Below are 17,429 nucleotides of genomic sequence, written 5' to 3'. Positions count from 1 at the left end.
GCAAGTTGCACCCTCTTCCGGCCAACACCAGTTTTCTTCCGGCCGGTTCTTGGCATATTTGCCAGAATTATAGTAAATGGGGCCAGAGGGTGCCTTACAAACCTCCAGCAGCGCCGCAGTGCGCATCTCTGACGCTAGCGTGCAACTAGCCTTGCCTGCTTGCCGTCGCTAGGTCCAATCTCCTTCACTCCCTGTCCTCAGCTGCTTCACTCGGGTCCCCCGCTGTCATCTGCTTTGACAATGGGTGCAGCAGTGACTGCCCCAGCAGTGACCCGCTCCTCTTGCATCACGTGACCAGCTAGGGGAGCAGGTTGCTGAAGCAGGTGGTGTTGACAATGGGGGACCCGAACGAGGCAGCCAAGAACAGGAGTGAAGGAGCCGGACCAAGCAGTGGGGAGCAGGTAAGTATGCTTCCCGAGGGGGGTTTTCCAAAAACCATCCACAAAAGGTGTCTCGCCCCTTTTTGAGAATGCTTTCATAAGGGGGTTCCACAGTTTTTAAATTTTTTTGGGTTGGGGGTGTTTGTGGCTTGTAAGAATCACCATGAAATTCATGTTTCTTTATAACTTTTTTTTCGTTGTTGCAGTTGTTTATCGCATTCTACTTGCATTTTTTTCCCTGTATTTTCCTATTGGCCAGCATGTAGCCTCTGGACTGCTTAAAAAAGGAAAAAAATGACCAAAAAAGCAGTGATTAAACGAAAAACATACTGCGCGGCCACCTTTTATCAGAACATCTATCACTGAAGGGTTGTATGGGACTACAGAAAGAGGACTGCTTGGATGGGTCTAGTATTACAGCCCCTTTAAATTGAGATGCACCTACTGTTTACTTGTTGACGTGAAAGGTTGTTTCCGGGTTAAAAAAAGCTGACTTTTCTTTCCTACAACCCCATTGAAGGGCGGCCCAGTTGCCACAGCTCTGGTATCGTGAGATTGACCTTTCCGAAAACTCAACTCTCTCAAGACAGGATTGGTGAAGCAGCAGAGATATTGGTGTGGTGCTTCTTCTGTATGGAAGTGGCCATGCAGCGTTCACACGTACTTGTGCATGGGCAGCTACCCGCCGGCAGCAGGTGACTGCAGGAGGCAGTCGCTGGCTATAGTAGCGACATGTCCACTGTCTCGCATTTCTCATGTCGAGAGGGACCAGGTAGTAGAAACCAGTGGGGGACCTGGGGCGTGTTGGTGGATCAGTAAGGTGTTACTTTTTAAAGGCTATGGACACCTTTAGGGGCAATTTTAATTCTTATTGCATTCTACTTATTTTGGGCTAAAAATATATATTTTTTCAGTTGGTCCTTACTAAAAATCTTCAACCATTTTTCCAGTATAATGGTGTAATCTGTGTATTTGCAGAGCATCAGGGTTCTTTGTTTACACTGAATCCTGTCACCTGACAGCTCATGTGTTAACCTCTGTAGTACAAGAGCTGCTGTTAAGACTAATTGAAAAAAATATTTTTAGCCCAAAATCTGTGGAATGCAAAAATAAAAATAAAATTGCCCTAAAGATGTCTATAGCCTTTAAGCCATTATGCCCCTTTTTTGTATTTTTCATGGCTGGACAGGGGTTAACAGCTTACACAGCTTAGTCTTTTGCAGACTGCCCTCAGATACGGCCTGACACGTCCGCTTTACCTATTCTTTACATAAGGTTGACCATTTTTCCGAGTGCTGCTATTTCTGCTCCTCATCCATCTCACTCTTGCTGTATAAATCACATTTGCCATTTTGTAGGGAGGACTCCATTATCTCTACCGTACAAAGTGCTGGTGGATTATTACGTGACGTCCCTTATGATTCAGCGAAACATTTCAGTAGAGCAGGAAAACATCTTGTGATTTATTTTTCAGTTACATTTATTTGTCTAATAAGAGAAGATTTTTTTATACATTGAGGGTAACTCAGCCTTTCAGCAGGCACACAGTGGTGTAATACATACCGGTAATTTATACGTGTTCTTTACAATGCTTAGGACACTCCATTGTCTGAGCATCTGAAACCCTCACTGTTATTGTCATACGTTAGACTGATCATGAGGACAGCCGAAATTCCTTGTCGTCATGTCTAGTACAGAGGCGGCAAAATGTACATTGTTAGAAACCAGTCAGACCACTCTAGGAATCTGTTTTAAATTTACATGTTATAGATGAGTGAATTTCCGATTATGAAATTTGTTCACACTTTGGAGGTAAAAGGTGAATTGCGTTATGTATTCCGTTACCGCGGACCATAACGCAATTCTATGACAGAATGCCTTTAGAGGCATTCCGTTATTTATTCTGGTCCGTGGTAACGGAATTCATAACACAATTCACCTTTTACCACCAAACGTGAAGTGTGAACGAATTTCAAAATATGAAATTGGCTCATCTCTAAGGGTCCATTCACACGTCCGTAGCGCATTGTGGATCCGCAATTTTTCCGGAGCCGCGGACCGGAAGATCGGCGGCACGCTCCGGAAATGCAGATGCGGACAGCACACTGTGTGCTGTCCGCATGCATTCCGTCCCCATAGAGAATGAATGGGTCCACACCCGTTCCGCACAATTGCGGAACGGATGCGGACCACAATTTGCGGACGTGTGAATCGAGCCTTACACATATATTACTGTTGCCCCTACAGGCTTTTAGTGGCCAGGTGCCCCCGTGTAGCGCTGGTTGTGCTATGGGCGGGACTGCTGTGCCTCCTGGAAAATCGGGGCCTGTTCTGACACGCTTCCATAATGAGAAGAGTGGATTTCTATGCTTATAAAGCTAATATCCATATTACTGTTTTAGTCATGGGCACAATATGTGATTAGAAAGACACCATTACTATGTATTAGAGTTCTAAGTATAGAAAAAAACATTATTCTTTCCATGGTAAGACTATAGCCTGCCGTACGATATGGTGGAACATTCCGAATGTTCTGAAAGCCGCAGTTTTAATATTGTACACATTTTACATATCAAGTCATCATTTTAAACTTTGTCTGATGTTTTTTTTTTTTCTGATGTACTTTTTCTGTAGGTGGCTGCTGTGGCTCAGATTTTAAGCAGTATGTGTATGGAGGATGGGCCTGGGCGTGGTGGTGTGTCTCTGACACCAAAAGGTGAGTGACCTAATTTTAGCTTAAATGTCTCCACGTAGAAGTGTCGTTTTTTGCATGCCGTCCCAGATTGTACAGTGGTTTTTCTCCAAGTTTGTAAAGGTGTAAGATTTCATACACGTCTCTTAACCACCTCCGGACCGCCTAACGCAGGATCGCGTTCCGGAGGTGGCAGCCCTGCGCACAGTCACGCATATATGCGTCATCTCGCGATGGCCGAGATTTCCTGTGAACGCGCGCACACAGGCGCGCGCGCTCACAGGAACGGAAGGTAAGAGAGTTGATCTCCAGCCTGCCAGCGGCGATCGTTCGCTGGCAGGCTGGAGATGTGTTTTTTTTAACCCCTAACAGGTATATTAGACGCTGTTTTGATAACAGCGTCTAATATACCTGCTACCTGGTCCTCTGGTGGTCCCATTTGTTTGGATCGACCACCAGAGGACACAGGTAGCTCAGTAAAGTCCCACCAAGCACCACTACACTACACTACACCCCCCCCCCGTCACTTATTAGCCCCTGATCACCCCTGATCACCCCATATAGGGGTTACAGGTGGGTGATCAATGACAGGGGGGTGATCACCCCATATAGACTCCCTGATCACCCCCCTGTCATTGATCACCCCCCTGTCATTGATTACCCCCCTGTAAAGCTCCATTCAGATGTCCGCATGATTTTTACGGATCCACTGATAGATGGATCGGATCCGCAAAACGCATCCGGACGTCTGAATGAAGCCTTACAGGGGCGTGATCAATGACTGTGGTTATCACCCCATATAGACTCCCTGATCACCCCCCCTGTCATTGATTACACCCCTGTCATTGATCAACCCCCTGTAAAGCTCCATTCAGACGTCCGCATGATTTTTACGGATCCACTGATAGATGGATCGGATCCGCAAAACGCATCCGGACGTCTGAATGAAGCCTTACAGGGGCGTGATCAATGACTGTGGTTATCACCCCATATAGACTCCCTGATCACCCCCCCTGTCATTGATTACACCCCTGTCATTGATCAACCCCCTGTAAAGCTCCATTCAGACGTCCGCATGATTTTTACGGATCCACTGATAGATGGATCGGATCCGCAAAACGCATCCGGACATCTGAATGAAGCCTTACAGGGGCATGATCAATGACTGTGGTGATCACCCCATATAGACTCCCTGATCACCCCCCTGTAAAGCTCCATTCAGATGTCCGCATGATTTTTACGGATGCACTGATAGATGGATCCGATCCGCAAAACGCATCCGGACGTCTGAATGAAGCCTTACAGGGGCATGATCAATGACTGTGGTGATCACCCCATATAGACTCCCTGATCACCCCCCTGTCATTGATTACCCCCCTGTAAAGCTCCATTCAGATGTCCGCATGATTTTTACGGATGCACTGATAGATGGATCGGATCCGCAAAACGCATCCGGACGTCTAAATGAAGCCTTACAGGGGCGTGATCAATGACTGTGGTGATCACCCCATATAGACTCCCTGATCACCCCCCTGTCATTGATTACCCCCCTGTCATTGATTACCCCCCTGTAAAGCTCCTTTCAGACATCCGCATGATTTTTACGGATCCACTGATAGATGGATCGGATCCGCAAAACGCATCCGGACGTCTGAATGAAGCCTTACAGGGGCATGATCAATGACTGTGGTGATCACCCCATATAGACTCCCTGATCACCCCCCTGTCATTGATCAACCCCCCTGTCATTGATCAACCCCCCTGTCATTGATCACCCCCCTGTCATTGATCACCCCCCTGTCATTGATCACCCCTCTGTAAGGCTCCATTCAGATATTTTTTTGGCCCAAGTTAGCGGAATTTTTTTTTTTTTTCTTACAAAGTCTCATATTCCACTAACTTGTGTCAAAAAATAAAATCTCACATGAACTCACCATACCCCTCACGGAATCCAAATGCGTAAAATTTTTTAGACATTTATATTCCAGACTTCTTCTCACGCTTTAGGGCCCCTAGAATGCCAGGGCAGTATAAATACCCCACATGTGACCCCATTTCGGAAAGAAGACACCCCCAGGTATTCCGTGAGGGGCATATTGAGTCCATGAAAGATTGAAATTTTTGTCCCAAGTTAGCGGAACGGGAGACTTTGTGAGAAAAAAATTAAAAATATCAATTTCCGCTAACTTGTGCCAAAAAAAAAAAATTTCTATGAACTCGCCATGCCCCTCATTGAATACCTTGGGGTGTCTTCTTTCCAAAATGGGGTCACATGTGGGGTATTTATACTGCCCTGGCATTCTAGGGGCCCCAAAGCGTGAGAAGAAGTCTGGTATCCAAATGTCTAAAAATGCCCTCCTAAAAGGAATTTGGGCACCTTTGCGCATCTAGGCTGCAAAAAAGTGTCACACATCTGGTATCGCCGTACTCAGGAGAAGTTGGGGAATGTGTTTTGGGGTGTCATTTTACATATACCCATGCTGGGTGAGAGAAATATCTTGGTCAAATGCCAACTTTGTATAAAAAAATGGGAAAAGTTGTCTTTTGCCAAGATATTTCTCTCACCCAGCATGGGTATATGTAAAATGACACCCCAAAACACATTCCCCAACTTCTCCTGAATACGGCGATGCCACATGTGTGACACTTTTTTGCAGCCTAGGTGGGCAAAGGGGCCCATATTCCAAAGAGCACCTTTAGGATTTCACAGGTCATTTACCTACTTACCACACATTAGGGCCCCTGGAAAATGCCAGGGCAGTATAACTACCCCACAAGTGACCCCATTTTGGAAAGAAGACATCCCAAGGTATTCCGTGAGGGGCATGGCGAGTTCCTAGAATTTTTTTTTTTTTGTCACAAGTTAGTGGAAAATGCTTATTTTTTTTTTTATTTTTTTTTTCATACAAAGTCTCATATTCCACTAACTTGTGACAAAAAATAAAAAGTTCCATGAACTCACTATGCCCATCAGCGAATACCTTGGGGTCTCTTCTTTCCAAAATGGGGTCACTTGTGGGGTAGTTATACTGCCCTGGCATTCTAGGGGCCCAAATGTGTGGTAAGGAGTTTGAAATCAAATTCTGTAAAAAATGACCTGTGAAATCCGAAAGGTGCTCTTTTGAATATGGGCCCCTTTGCCCACCTAGGCTGCAAAAAAGTGTCACACATCTGGTATCTCCGTAATCGGGAGAAGTTGGGGAATGTGTTTTGGGGTGTCATTTTACATATACCCATGCTGGGTGAGAGAAATATCTTGGCAAAAGACAACTTTTCCCATTTTTTTATACAAAGTTGGCATTTGACCAAGATATTTATCTCACCCAGCATGGGTATATGTAAAAAGACACCCCAAAACACATTCCTCAACTTCTCCTGAATACAGAGATACCAGATGTGTGACACTTTTTTGCAGCCTAGGTGGGCAAAGGGGCCCACATTCCAAAGAGCACCTTTCGGATTTCACAGGTCATTTACCTACTTACCACACATTTGGGCCCCTAGAATGCCAGGGCAGTATAACTACCCCGCAAGTGACCCCATTTTGGAAAGAAGAGACCCCAAGGTATTCGCTGATGGGCATAGTGAGTTCATGGAAGTTTTTATTTTTTGTCACAAGTTTGTGGAATATGAGACTTTGTATGAAAAAAAAAAAAAAAAAAAAAATCATCATTTTCCACTAACTTGTGACAAAAAATAAAAAAAATTCTAGGAACTCGCCATGCCCCTCACGGAATACCTTGGGGTGTCTTCTTTCCAAAATGGGGTCACTTGTGGGGTAGTTATACTGCCCTGGTATTCTAGGGGCCCAAATGTGTGGTAAGGAGTTTGAAATCAAATTCAGGAAAAAATGAGGAGTGAAATCCGAAAGGTGCTCTTTGGAATATGGGCCCCTTTGCCCACCTAGGCTGCAAAAAAGTGTCACACATCTGGTATCCCCGTACTCAGGAGAAGTTGAGGAATGTGTTTTGGGGTGTCTTTTTACATATACCCATGCTGGGTGAGATAAATATCTTGGTCAAATGACAACTTTGTATAAAAAAATGGGAAAAGTTGTCTTTTGCCAAGATATTTCTCTCACCCAGCATGGGTATATATAAAATGACACCCCAAAACACATTCCCCACCTTCTCCTGAGTACGGAGATACCAGATGTGTGACACTTTTTTGCAGCCTAGGTGGGCAAAGGGGCCCATATTCCAAAGAGCACCTTTCGGATTTCACAGGTAATTTTTTACAGAATTTGATTTCAAACTCCTTACCACACATTTGGGCCTCTAGAATGCCAGGGCAGTATAACTACCCCACAAGTGACCCCATTTTGGAAAGAAGAGACCCCAAGGTATTCGCTGATGGGCATAGTGAGTTCATAGAACTTTTTATTTTTTGTCACAAGTTAGTGGAATATGAGACTTTGTAAGAAAAAAAAATAAAAATAAATAAATCATAATTTTCCGCTAACTTGTGACAAAAAATAAAAAGTTCTATGAACTCACTATGCCCATCAGCGAATACCTTATGGTGTGTACTTTCAGAAATGGGGTCATTTGTGGGGTGTTTGTACTGTCTGGCCATTGTAGAACCTCAGGAAACATGACAGGTGCTCAGAAAGTCAGAGCTGCTTCAAAAAGCGGAAATTCACATTTTTGTACCATAGTTTGTAAACGCTATAACTTTTACCCAAACCATTTTTTTTTTACCCAAACATTTTTTTTTTATCAAAGACATGTAGAACTATAAATTTAGAGCAAAATTTCTATTTCTATATGGATGTCGTTTTTTTTGCAAAATTTTACAACTGAAAGTGAAAAATGTCATTTTTTTGCAAAAAAATCGTTAAATTTCGATTAATAACAAAAAAAGTAAAAATGTCAGCAGCAATGAAATACCACCAAATGAAAGCTCTATTAGTGAGAAGAAAAGGAGGTAAAATTCATTTGGGTGGTAAGTTGCATGACCGAGCAATAAACGGTGAAAGTAGTGTAGGTCAGAAGTGTAAAAAGTGGCCTGGTCTTTCAGGGTGTTTAAGCACTGGGGGCTGAGGTGGTTAATATCAAGGAAGCACATATTAAAGACCTTCTTTCACTAGAACCAGACATCTTTAAATTTGGGCACTGGTAAGAGGAGTTCCACACTTGTGTGCCAAAATACATGCTTTTGGCACACTTTCCTCCTTGAAACGTGTAGTAATGTTACAGCATAAGGCTACATTTATACGGAAGCGATACTGTTCCATGAGCGATATATTTAGTACCAAAAATAGGACTGTATCTCGGTATGTGAGAGCAGATCCCCCCCCCCCCCCCCCCCCCCCCAAAAAAAAAAAAAAAAAAAACGCACTTGGCAATGCAATTGCTGGTTTCTTGGCAGCACATCTGGCAGTTTGTTCAGTTTTGTCCCCATTGACCATGAATGAGGACAAAACTGAAGCGTTGTGCTGCGGTTTTGAGACCCCGTGCCGGATCTCAAAACCGGACAGCACAAGGCTGATGTGAAAGTAGCCTTAGGTGGTTTGGCAGAATGTAGACCTTAAGTTCAGCTTCATTGAGTATCCTACAAGTGCCCTGAATAGAGTCTGGCATAGTGATTGATGGTGAACATTTTCCACTATGGACATAGGTGTGCTGTATACTACAAAGAAATATTACACCTTTATAGGACTGCATGCTGTCTCCTACTCACATTGAATCCCAAGATCACTTTTACTTTATTAGATATTTCCTCAGTTCATGAACAAAGTCTTCTTGTTAAAGAGGAGATCCAGTCCTCTGGGTTATAGATATGCGGCAGGAGATCACATTGGTGAGCGCTGCAGTCTTGGACAATGCTCAACGATTTTTTTTATTTTATTTTACTGTTTTGACAAAATATTGACCAATCCAGTGAATGGTATCTTGCTTCAAATATTTGAGTGTTCTCTTCTGATGTATATCTATGACCTATCAGGAGATCATTTGACAAGATTTCCCCTTTAAGAACATCGCTGGCCATCATGCCTTAACATTTTTAGTCACCAGCATTGCAATGCCAAATTTTGTGTGACGATGACTTGCTGTTGTCATACACACTGCTGGTATCCGCGCTTAGTGTGTGCGTTTTTAAATAAGAATAGTATACTCATACAGAGTTTAATATTGATGGGGTATCCTCATGATAGGTCATCCATATCTGACCAGTGGGGGTCCAGCACCCGCCACACCCATGGATCAGCTGTTTGATAAGGCCGTGGACTGAGCTGCCATGTGACCAATAAATGTGGCATCACTGGCCTAAGAAGAGGCCGCAGCGCTTACAGGAGCGCCATGGCCTTCTCAAAAAGCTGATCGGCGGGGGCACTGGGAGTCGGACCCTCCACATATCAGATAATGATGACTTCTCCTGAGGGTAGATCATAGATATTGTAGTCTCAGAAAATTCCTTTCATTGTAATAAACTTGGGGTATTCCCATCTATGGCAGATTCATGCTTCCCTTACCACCAGCAGAATGAAATACCGACAGGCTCCATCATAACAAAGAATTAGCTTTTATGCCTCATTCACTGACCAAACACTGACATGTGAAGAAGTGTCCGCGGCTCCCTCAGGCTTTCCAGAACCCAGCTTTGCTTCACTAACGGGTCTCTCCCTGCTTGAATTTTACAGTAAAACCTCATTCTTTGCAATAGGGGACAGCATGGATCTGCCGACAGGTTCCCTTTACGGATTTCTGGCATATCCCCCGTGTGTGTTCTACCTCCTGCATGTTTCGCTTCACTCTGATGCCTGGTAGTCTAGTCCTTGGTTATAATGTGTGTACTTTTTACTCTGCTCAGTTGTGTCACAACCCTCCACTCACCATCCCCTACACACAATGGACACAGACATGTTCTAGACTGACCGATCTCCGTCAGTCCTTTTAGTAAAAGCCTCTGATATCACGGAGGTAGAGTTTAGTGGGGGTGTAGGTCATCAATATAGAAGTATAGCATTTTTATGCAGATCACTTCTGGCCGCAGTTTCCCTTGAATGGGGTTAAATCCACATGTGGATCAGTGGCATTTACAACTGGAAAGCCGAGGCTTTGCTGCTTATTTTCTCGACTCGGGTTATGTGAACATGAAAAAAATACACTAGAGCCTCCACTCCTCTTTACCAGTGCCGAGATCATCCATTTTGTCAGTGTACATATGCTAGAAATCAATAGCAATCTTTCGGGACTATTTTAGACTGCCCAGTGTCAGGGGATCCAGTTTTTAAGCTACAAAAGAAATCCTGAAATATTGTAGTTTTTACACATGAGCACTAAAGCTAGCCTACACTTTAGATGGCTGTCAGCCAAACACTAGTTCACCCAACAGCAATTCCAAGCTTGTGCATGTGTCCTCAGTGGGGAGAGGGACGTAAGCCTCTGCCAAACCCCTCTGCTGGTGGCTTGTCTCCTCAAATCCATAATGGCATGTTGAAATCCCAAATTTCTGACCCTCCTCTCCCCTGACATCTGCCATTGGGGGTGGAGGGAATCAAGACACCACTATAGACAGGTTAGGCTAACATTCATCTAATGTGTATGGCCAGCTTTAAGGCGTTCTCCTGGGCCAAAGTATTGATGACCTATTTTTAGGTTATCACTATAATCAGATCAGCAGGATTTGACTCTTTCGGATCGGCTGTTTTGCAGTAGCTCCAGCTGCAGGAACACCACTGGCACTTCACAGCTCTGTCCATTGTGTAGTGGTCAGAGCTGGTTTCCCTTCTCGTTCACTTGAATGGAAGCAGAGCTGAGCTGCGTGTTGCCGGTGTCTATCCCTGCGCCGGATCCACTGCAAAACTGCCTTGACTACCTGCACCCCCGCTGGTTTGATATAAATTATCGTTCCCATGGATAGGTAATCAGTACCTCAGTTCCAGAGAACCCTTTTAAGCCTAAAAATAAGCTTGACCTTTTCTGTTGTGCAGAGATCACTTTTCAGCAGTCATCTCATTATCACGGACAGAGTAACCGGTAACATCTATGTCTAGAGAACAGAGTAATACATCATTTACAGATGCAGTTGGTTGCAGTGGTCCATGTGCCTGCTGAAAAGCATATCTCTAAGGCCTCATGCACACGGCCGTTGTTTTGGTCCACATCCGGATGCGGACCCATTCACTTCAATGGGGCCGCAAAAGATGCGGACAGCACTCCATGTGCTGTCAGCATCCGTTGCTCCGTTCCGTGGTCTGCAAAAAATATATAACCTGTCCTATTCTTGTCCGTTTTGCGGACAAGAATAGGCAGTTATATTAAAGGCTGTCCGTGCCGTTCCGCAAATTGCGGAACGCACATGGACGCCATCCGTGTTTTGTGGATCTGTGATTTGCGGACCGCAAAATGCACAACGGCTGTGTGCATGTAGCCTAAGGCTAGGGCTACACTGTGACATTGGTCGTGCCCCAGCTGTTGCAGCCAGGATTGCTGAGTAGCGGTGATCCCATAGCAATGTATGGATTTGTGGCAAGAAATCCAGCCGTGTTGGGATCACCATTAGGGCTTATGCACAGGACCATATGTATTTTGCAAATAATACAGATGACACCCGTGTGCATTCCGTATTTTGTGGAACGGAACAGCTGGAACCTAATAGAACAGTACTATCCTTGTCTGTGGTACGGACAATAATAGGACGTTGTATTTTTTTGCGGAATGGAAATACGGACATACAGAATCGGAATACACACGGAGTAAGTTCCGTTTAGTTTGTTTATGATCTTTTGAAATGAATTGTTCCGCATACGGTCCACAAAAAAAACGGAATGGACACAGAAGGAAAATACGTTCATGTGCGTGAGCCCTTACTCAGATCCTGACTGGGGCGCGACTAATGCTAACAGGATGGCTGCCATAGCATGATCACAGTGTAGAGGGAGCACAACACCCATCAGATATCGCTGATAGTCACCCATCAAATGAACCCATACATCTGTCACGAACCCCAGCATGCTCCTAGCTTGCTTGCTTGGTTGTTCAGATTGCCAGCAGTAATTATCTGTTGTTGAAATTCCTTGTATTACTAAGTCAGATGGACAGTAGGTTATCAAAGAGGCTATTCAGTCATTCTGGGCCTACAGTACCATGTAATAGAAAACGCCTAGTCTTCATGTCCCGGCTCTCTTCTTTCAGGATTGGGTGGGCAGACACTGGTGAGTAATGTTACCAGCCTGTGCTTGCCTGCTCCATAGGAAAGACTGGAATGGTATCTTTGAGTAGACACCAGCACAGTTAAAGGGATTATCTCACTGCAGCAAACAGCATTTATCAAGGCTCTTACTAATGTATTGTGATTGTCCATATTGCCTCCTTTGCTGGCTGGATTCATTTTTCCATTACATTATACACTGCTTGTTTCCAGGGGTTATGACAACCCTACAGTCCAGCAGTGGTGGTCGTGCTTGCACACAATAGTAAAAAGTACCGGCCTCTCTGGTGGCCAGGACCGTGGGTGTGTGCATAGGCCGACGCTTTTTCCTATAGTGTGCAAGCACGACCACTGCTGCTGGATTGCAGGGTGGTCGTAACCATGGATACGAGCAGTGAATAATGTGATGGAAAAATGAATCCAGCCAGCAAAGGAGGCAATATGGACAATCACAGTACATTAGTAAGTGCCTTGTATTAGCTTTCTCAACATGATAAATGCCATTTGCTGACGTGAGACAAGTCCTTTAATGGGTGGTGGTGCCTTTAGCTAACCCATTCCTATTGATAGCAGAATGGCAGGGCTGAATAGTTGTTATATATATTGACTGTCTGATATTCTGTCTGCTAAGGCTCATTGGTAATATTAAATTCACCAGCAACAACCGGTGTATGTACAAGCCGTGACTACTATTATTTATTCTCTTTACCATGTTCCTTAAACATGAACCCGATTTTATGCTTTTTCTTGGTTTATTGGTTGTAACACATAGAAACTGCCCTTTACCCCGTCTATACCACCCCACTGTTTGTCGGCAGATCTGACCTTTTATGTAAGCAGAGAAACGCTCTCTGGCCCGTAGGACATCATTGTCGGGTCATCAGTGGCACATTTATACGGACCAATTATCAAGCGTTCCCTGGAAGATTTGTTCGGAATAGTTGGTTCAATCCTCAGACCACGTCAAAGGGTCTATGTAGTAACTATTGTTTGTCACTCATTCAGATGTGATCGGCCAGTGTAAAGGCTGTTTACATGAGCAGATTTGTTTCATCGTGGATCGGTTCTCATTATGGCGTGCATCGGGCCCTGTAAAAGGACCATTAGGGCCCATTTACATAGGCAGATAAAAAAAAATAAAGGCCAGTGATCGGACAGAAAGCATTCGTTCTTGATCGTTGCTCGCTCATGTAATCTTATTTACATGCCGCAGTCATCCCCTCCTGTTGACGATTATTCATCCCCATACAGATTAATTTTTTGTTGGCAGCACACAGGGCAATGTTTTACCAAAAAATTATGATTTTATGTGCTTGGTAAACAATTGTCACCCAACAATCAAGCATTTTGCTTGGGCCTATAAGTCCTGATTCCCATAATCACGTTCGGTCTGGGGAACACTGTCCATGTGTTGGCCATATCGCCCACGCCGCCCGCTGCTCTTCTGACCCAAACTGATTGTACTGTAGTGAATTATACTTCCCATATGATCGCCAGTCCATTGTACTGTGCTCACATCATGTGAGTTACTATGATAGTCAGTTTGGTCTGGTACAGGGATGGGCAAGTCTCGGCTCTCCAAATCCCAGTATGCCCAGTCTGCCTACAGCTATCAGCCTACAGCAGGACATGATGGGATTTGTAGTTTTAAAACAACTGGAGAGCCGCAGTTCGCCCATCCCTGGTCTGGGAGATCGGGCCGGGTTTCCTAGACCAAGCACGGTCAAGTGAAACAAGTGTTCATAGGAACGGTAGTTCCTGATATGACTCCATCTTCTGCCTATGTAAAAGGTCCTTTACAGTCAGGCAGTTATTGCCTTTTCCTCCATTGTGACTATAAAATTATGATTTAAAGGCTAGTGTAAAGTAATTTTCCATTATAAACCACATATAATGGGCCCTTCAGAAGGGGCAAAGATACCGTACTTCATTTCCAATGATTGCCCCGTGTACACATGTCCAGCAATCGACCACAAACAATAATTTTCACATTTGCCATTTGCCATTGATCCCATCTTTTTGGAGCTGAAGGAGGAAAAGAACTATTTATTTGTAAGAAACAGCCCCCCCCCCCCCCTCGATAGTAGTATTGTAGAAAGCGGTGTAAAAAAAAACAACCTGAAAAAAGGCCATTGCTGCTACATGCTGTTTATAATAAAAATTATATGGATAGAAAAAAAAAATAACGCGTGTGCATCAAACATTTCTTAAATCCTATAGACTTTCACCTAACATCTATGGTTTGAGTTTTCTAGCAGAGAAAAACGCTCAAAAAATGCTTTTTAAAAAGACACGTCAAAAAACAGGACATAAAAGGGGTGAACTTATCACGCCCTGCAACTAAGATTTCTTAAGAAAAAATAGGGCTTTTGCGACTTTGGCTTACCATAAAATGGCCTCCATTAAGTGCACATGGAACCTGCACTCCCTGAATTTTATGGTGGCCACATAACTGGTAGTATTTAGTGTTAGGTTCCCATCTTACAGACATCGCCTTGACATTTGGCAGACGGGCCCAAATAATTTTGTACAAAATGTATTTGCCAAGAATCTCAAATTTACAGAATAAGCCTAGCATTAGCACTAGAATGTTTTCTGTAACTATGGCATCATTGTACTTTATTTGGTTTGCAGAGTGCTGTTTAATTGTGTAAAATATATATATATATATATATATATATATATATATATATATATATATATATATATATATAAAATAAATTTTATATTACGGACTAGCAGAAGGACGGGTATATTTAATCTATTTCATTAAATGTTTGTGTGTGTCGTTAAAAGATATAGACAGTATCCCCCATAACAGTGACCTCTACAGCACCCCGCCCCTTAACAGACCCTCCCCACAGTGCCCCGCCACTTTAAAATGGGACCTCCACAGTAGCCCATCCCCTTAACTTTGACCTTCACAGCACCCCACTCCCTTGACAGTGACCTCCTCAGGGCCCCCCCTCCCCTTTACAGTGACCTCCACAGTACCCCGCTGCCTTAAGTGACCTCCACAGCAGTTGCCTCTGCCCCCTTAACAGTGACCTCCACAGTGAACGCCTTTTTAACAGTGACCTCCAGTGCCCTGCCCCTTTTAATGCTAGGGCTACACGACTATAGGCTATGGTGACATGCTGCGACATGACAGTTGCAAAAAATCCATCCAAGATGGATGTCTCGTCACAGTCGCTGTGCAACACCATAGACTATCATAAAAATTGTCGCGCGACATATGTAGCAGTGTAGCTGTGCCCTATGTGTCGTACGGCCCTAGCCTAAAGCTGACCTACAGCAGTGAAGAAAAATGGCTGGGTTGTTATGGAATCCTGGAGTAAAACTGTGTGTATGTGGAGACTAAGGGCCTGCGAGCTTCCATGGCTGATTAGGGACATGTGACTGTGTGTATGGCAGTTGGGATATGAAGAGACAGACTTGCAGGCTTGTATTGGCTAATGCAAGTAATTTTTGGGGTATATCTCAGGAACAGTACGTCCTAGAGAGCTGAGACCCCACAAGATTTATTTCCAAGTAGCAAGGCATGTGTATACCAAGTTTCGTTGAAATCGATGGTTGCGTTTTTGAGTGATCGTGGAACATACACACATATATACGTCCACGCATATGTGTGTATATATATATATATATTATACACACACATACACCACTGCCCAATGTGAAGTCTGTAGTGCTCATGTGAGTGCCGCATTCCTTCAAACAGCTGATCGGCATAGCTGCTAAGAGTCAGCCCCTAACCTGAAGGAAGGCCATCAATATCCTGATCGGGTGGGGGGGGGGGGGGGAACGAAAAAACTGCTAATCTGTCTGATTTGCATGTTGTTTACAGTCACTTCTGTTCAGAGAAACGCGGAACAAGAATGACCGATATCAGATTGCAGTTTAACCAGTTTGTAGGCATCTAGGGTCAATCATGGTGCAGTATCGGCAGCATAATTCACTAGGTAACAATACTCCACATCTGTAGGGGTCCACCAGATCTCCAGCCAGTCTTCAAACCAACCAGACTTTGGTCATTGTTCTCAAAAGTCACATTTACTGATGTGGCAGCACCTAGACATTGTTGAAAATTGCACCAGAATTTGGTACTTATTTGAGCAATTTGGCGCATCTAGCTCACCACGGAAGTAAGACTAGGCTGGAAAGAGGTCAGGGCCTAAGATGTGTCCTTTTAAAATATCTAATTTTATTTTATTTTTTTGCAAAATTTCTTCATAATTCTGGTGTAAAATTCTGTAGCAAAGCTGGTGTAAAGTTTAAAGGGGTTATCCGGTAATATATCTTGATGACCTATCCCCAGAATAGGTCATCAGTATCAGATCTGCAGGGATCTGTCACACGGGATCTTGACAGTCAACTGTTATAAATGGACGGACGCTCATTGAACGCTGCGGCCTCTTCCTAGGCCTTGTGGTGTCACCGTACATCGGTAACATGACCTAGTTAGGTCATCATTATCATTTCACAGTTAGCTCCTGTTTAGTCCTGCACCAAATCGATCATCGAGCATGTGCCACTGAGACAAATGTAGTGCATGTGTAGAAAATCTAAGTTTATGCCACCTACAGGATTAGTAAATCGGCCCCATAGTATGGGAAGGAGCCTATAGGATATTTGTGGATACTGGGCCGCTGCCCTGACCTACATGCAAAGATACCTGATTTACTGCTATGATTGTAGCCTATCTGTAGGATAGAAGTTGGTTTGGACCCAGTTCTTGGAACAACAGTCTTATAACAATATCCTCATTTTCCAGTTGTATAGTTGATTGGGGAGGATATACGGCCAGAGCTATCAGTACAGGTGAGAGCAGCAATACGAGGATCACGTTATAGACAGTATATCCATCTTTTCTCCTGGGATCTTAAAGATGACCAGACCTGTAAAAGATCTTTTCAGAAGTGGATTAGCTTGAATCCTTCAGCATACACCTAGGAGCCGTGTTCCTGCAGCTTACACAACAGGTGTCATTTGGCATGCGATAAAGTAGGTAAACAGATGATAGAAGGAAGTGAGATTCTGTGGTTTCCCCACACATTACAAACTGATCGCTGCTTCCTTTACTGCACTCCTCTGCTGTATACAGGTATATATGCACACAAAGAAGTTGTTGCAATCAAACGAGACTTTTTAGGCTAAGGCTACACGACGACATGTCGCACGACACAGGGCACAACTACACT

At 44.0% G+C, this 17,429-nt stretch overlaps 1 protein-coding gene across 3 annotated transcripts in view; it reads left to right on the top strand.

The window, feature by feature from the left end:
• FLOT2 (flotillin 2) overlaps window positions 1–17,429 on the top strand; it is a 66,461-nt gene that overhangs the window by 10,899 nt on the left and 38,133 nt on the right. For all 3 annotated transcript variants that reach the window (XM_040423410.1, XM_040423409.1, XM_040423411.1), the window contains exon 2: window positions 3,015–3,096. In XM_040423410.1, the coding sequence (XP_040279344.1) occupies window positions 3,015–3,096 (82 nt within the window). The remainder of the gene's footprint in view (window positions 1–3,014; window positions 3,097–17,429) is intronic.

This window comes from Bufo bufo, chromosome 3, assembly GCF_905171765.1.
Source record: "Bufo bufo chromosome 3, aBufBuf1.1, whole genome shotgun sequence".
Taxonomy (NCBI): domain Eukaryota; kingdom Metazoa; phylum Chordata; class Amphibia; order Anura; family Bufonidae; genus Bufo; species Bufo bufo.
Note: the sequence above shows the minus strand (reverse complement) of the source record. Positions and strands in the feature narration are given on the sequence as shown.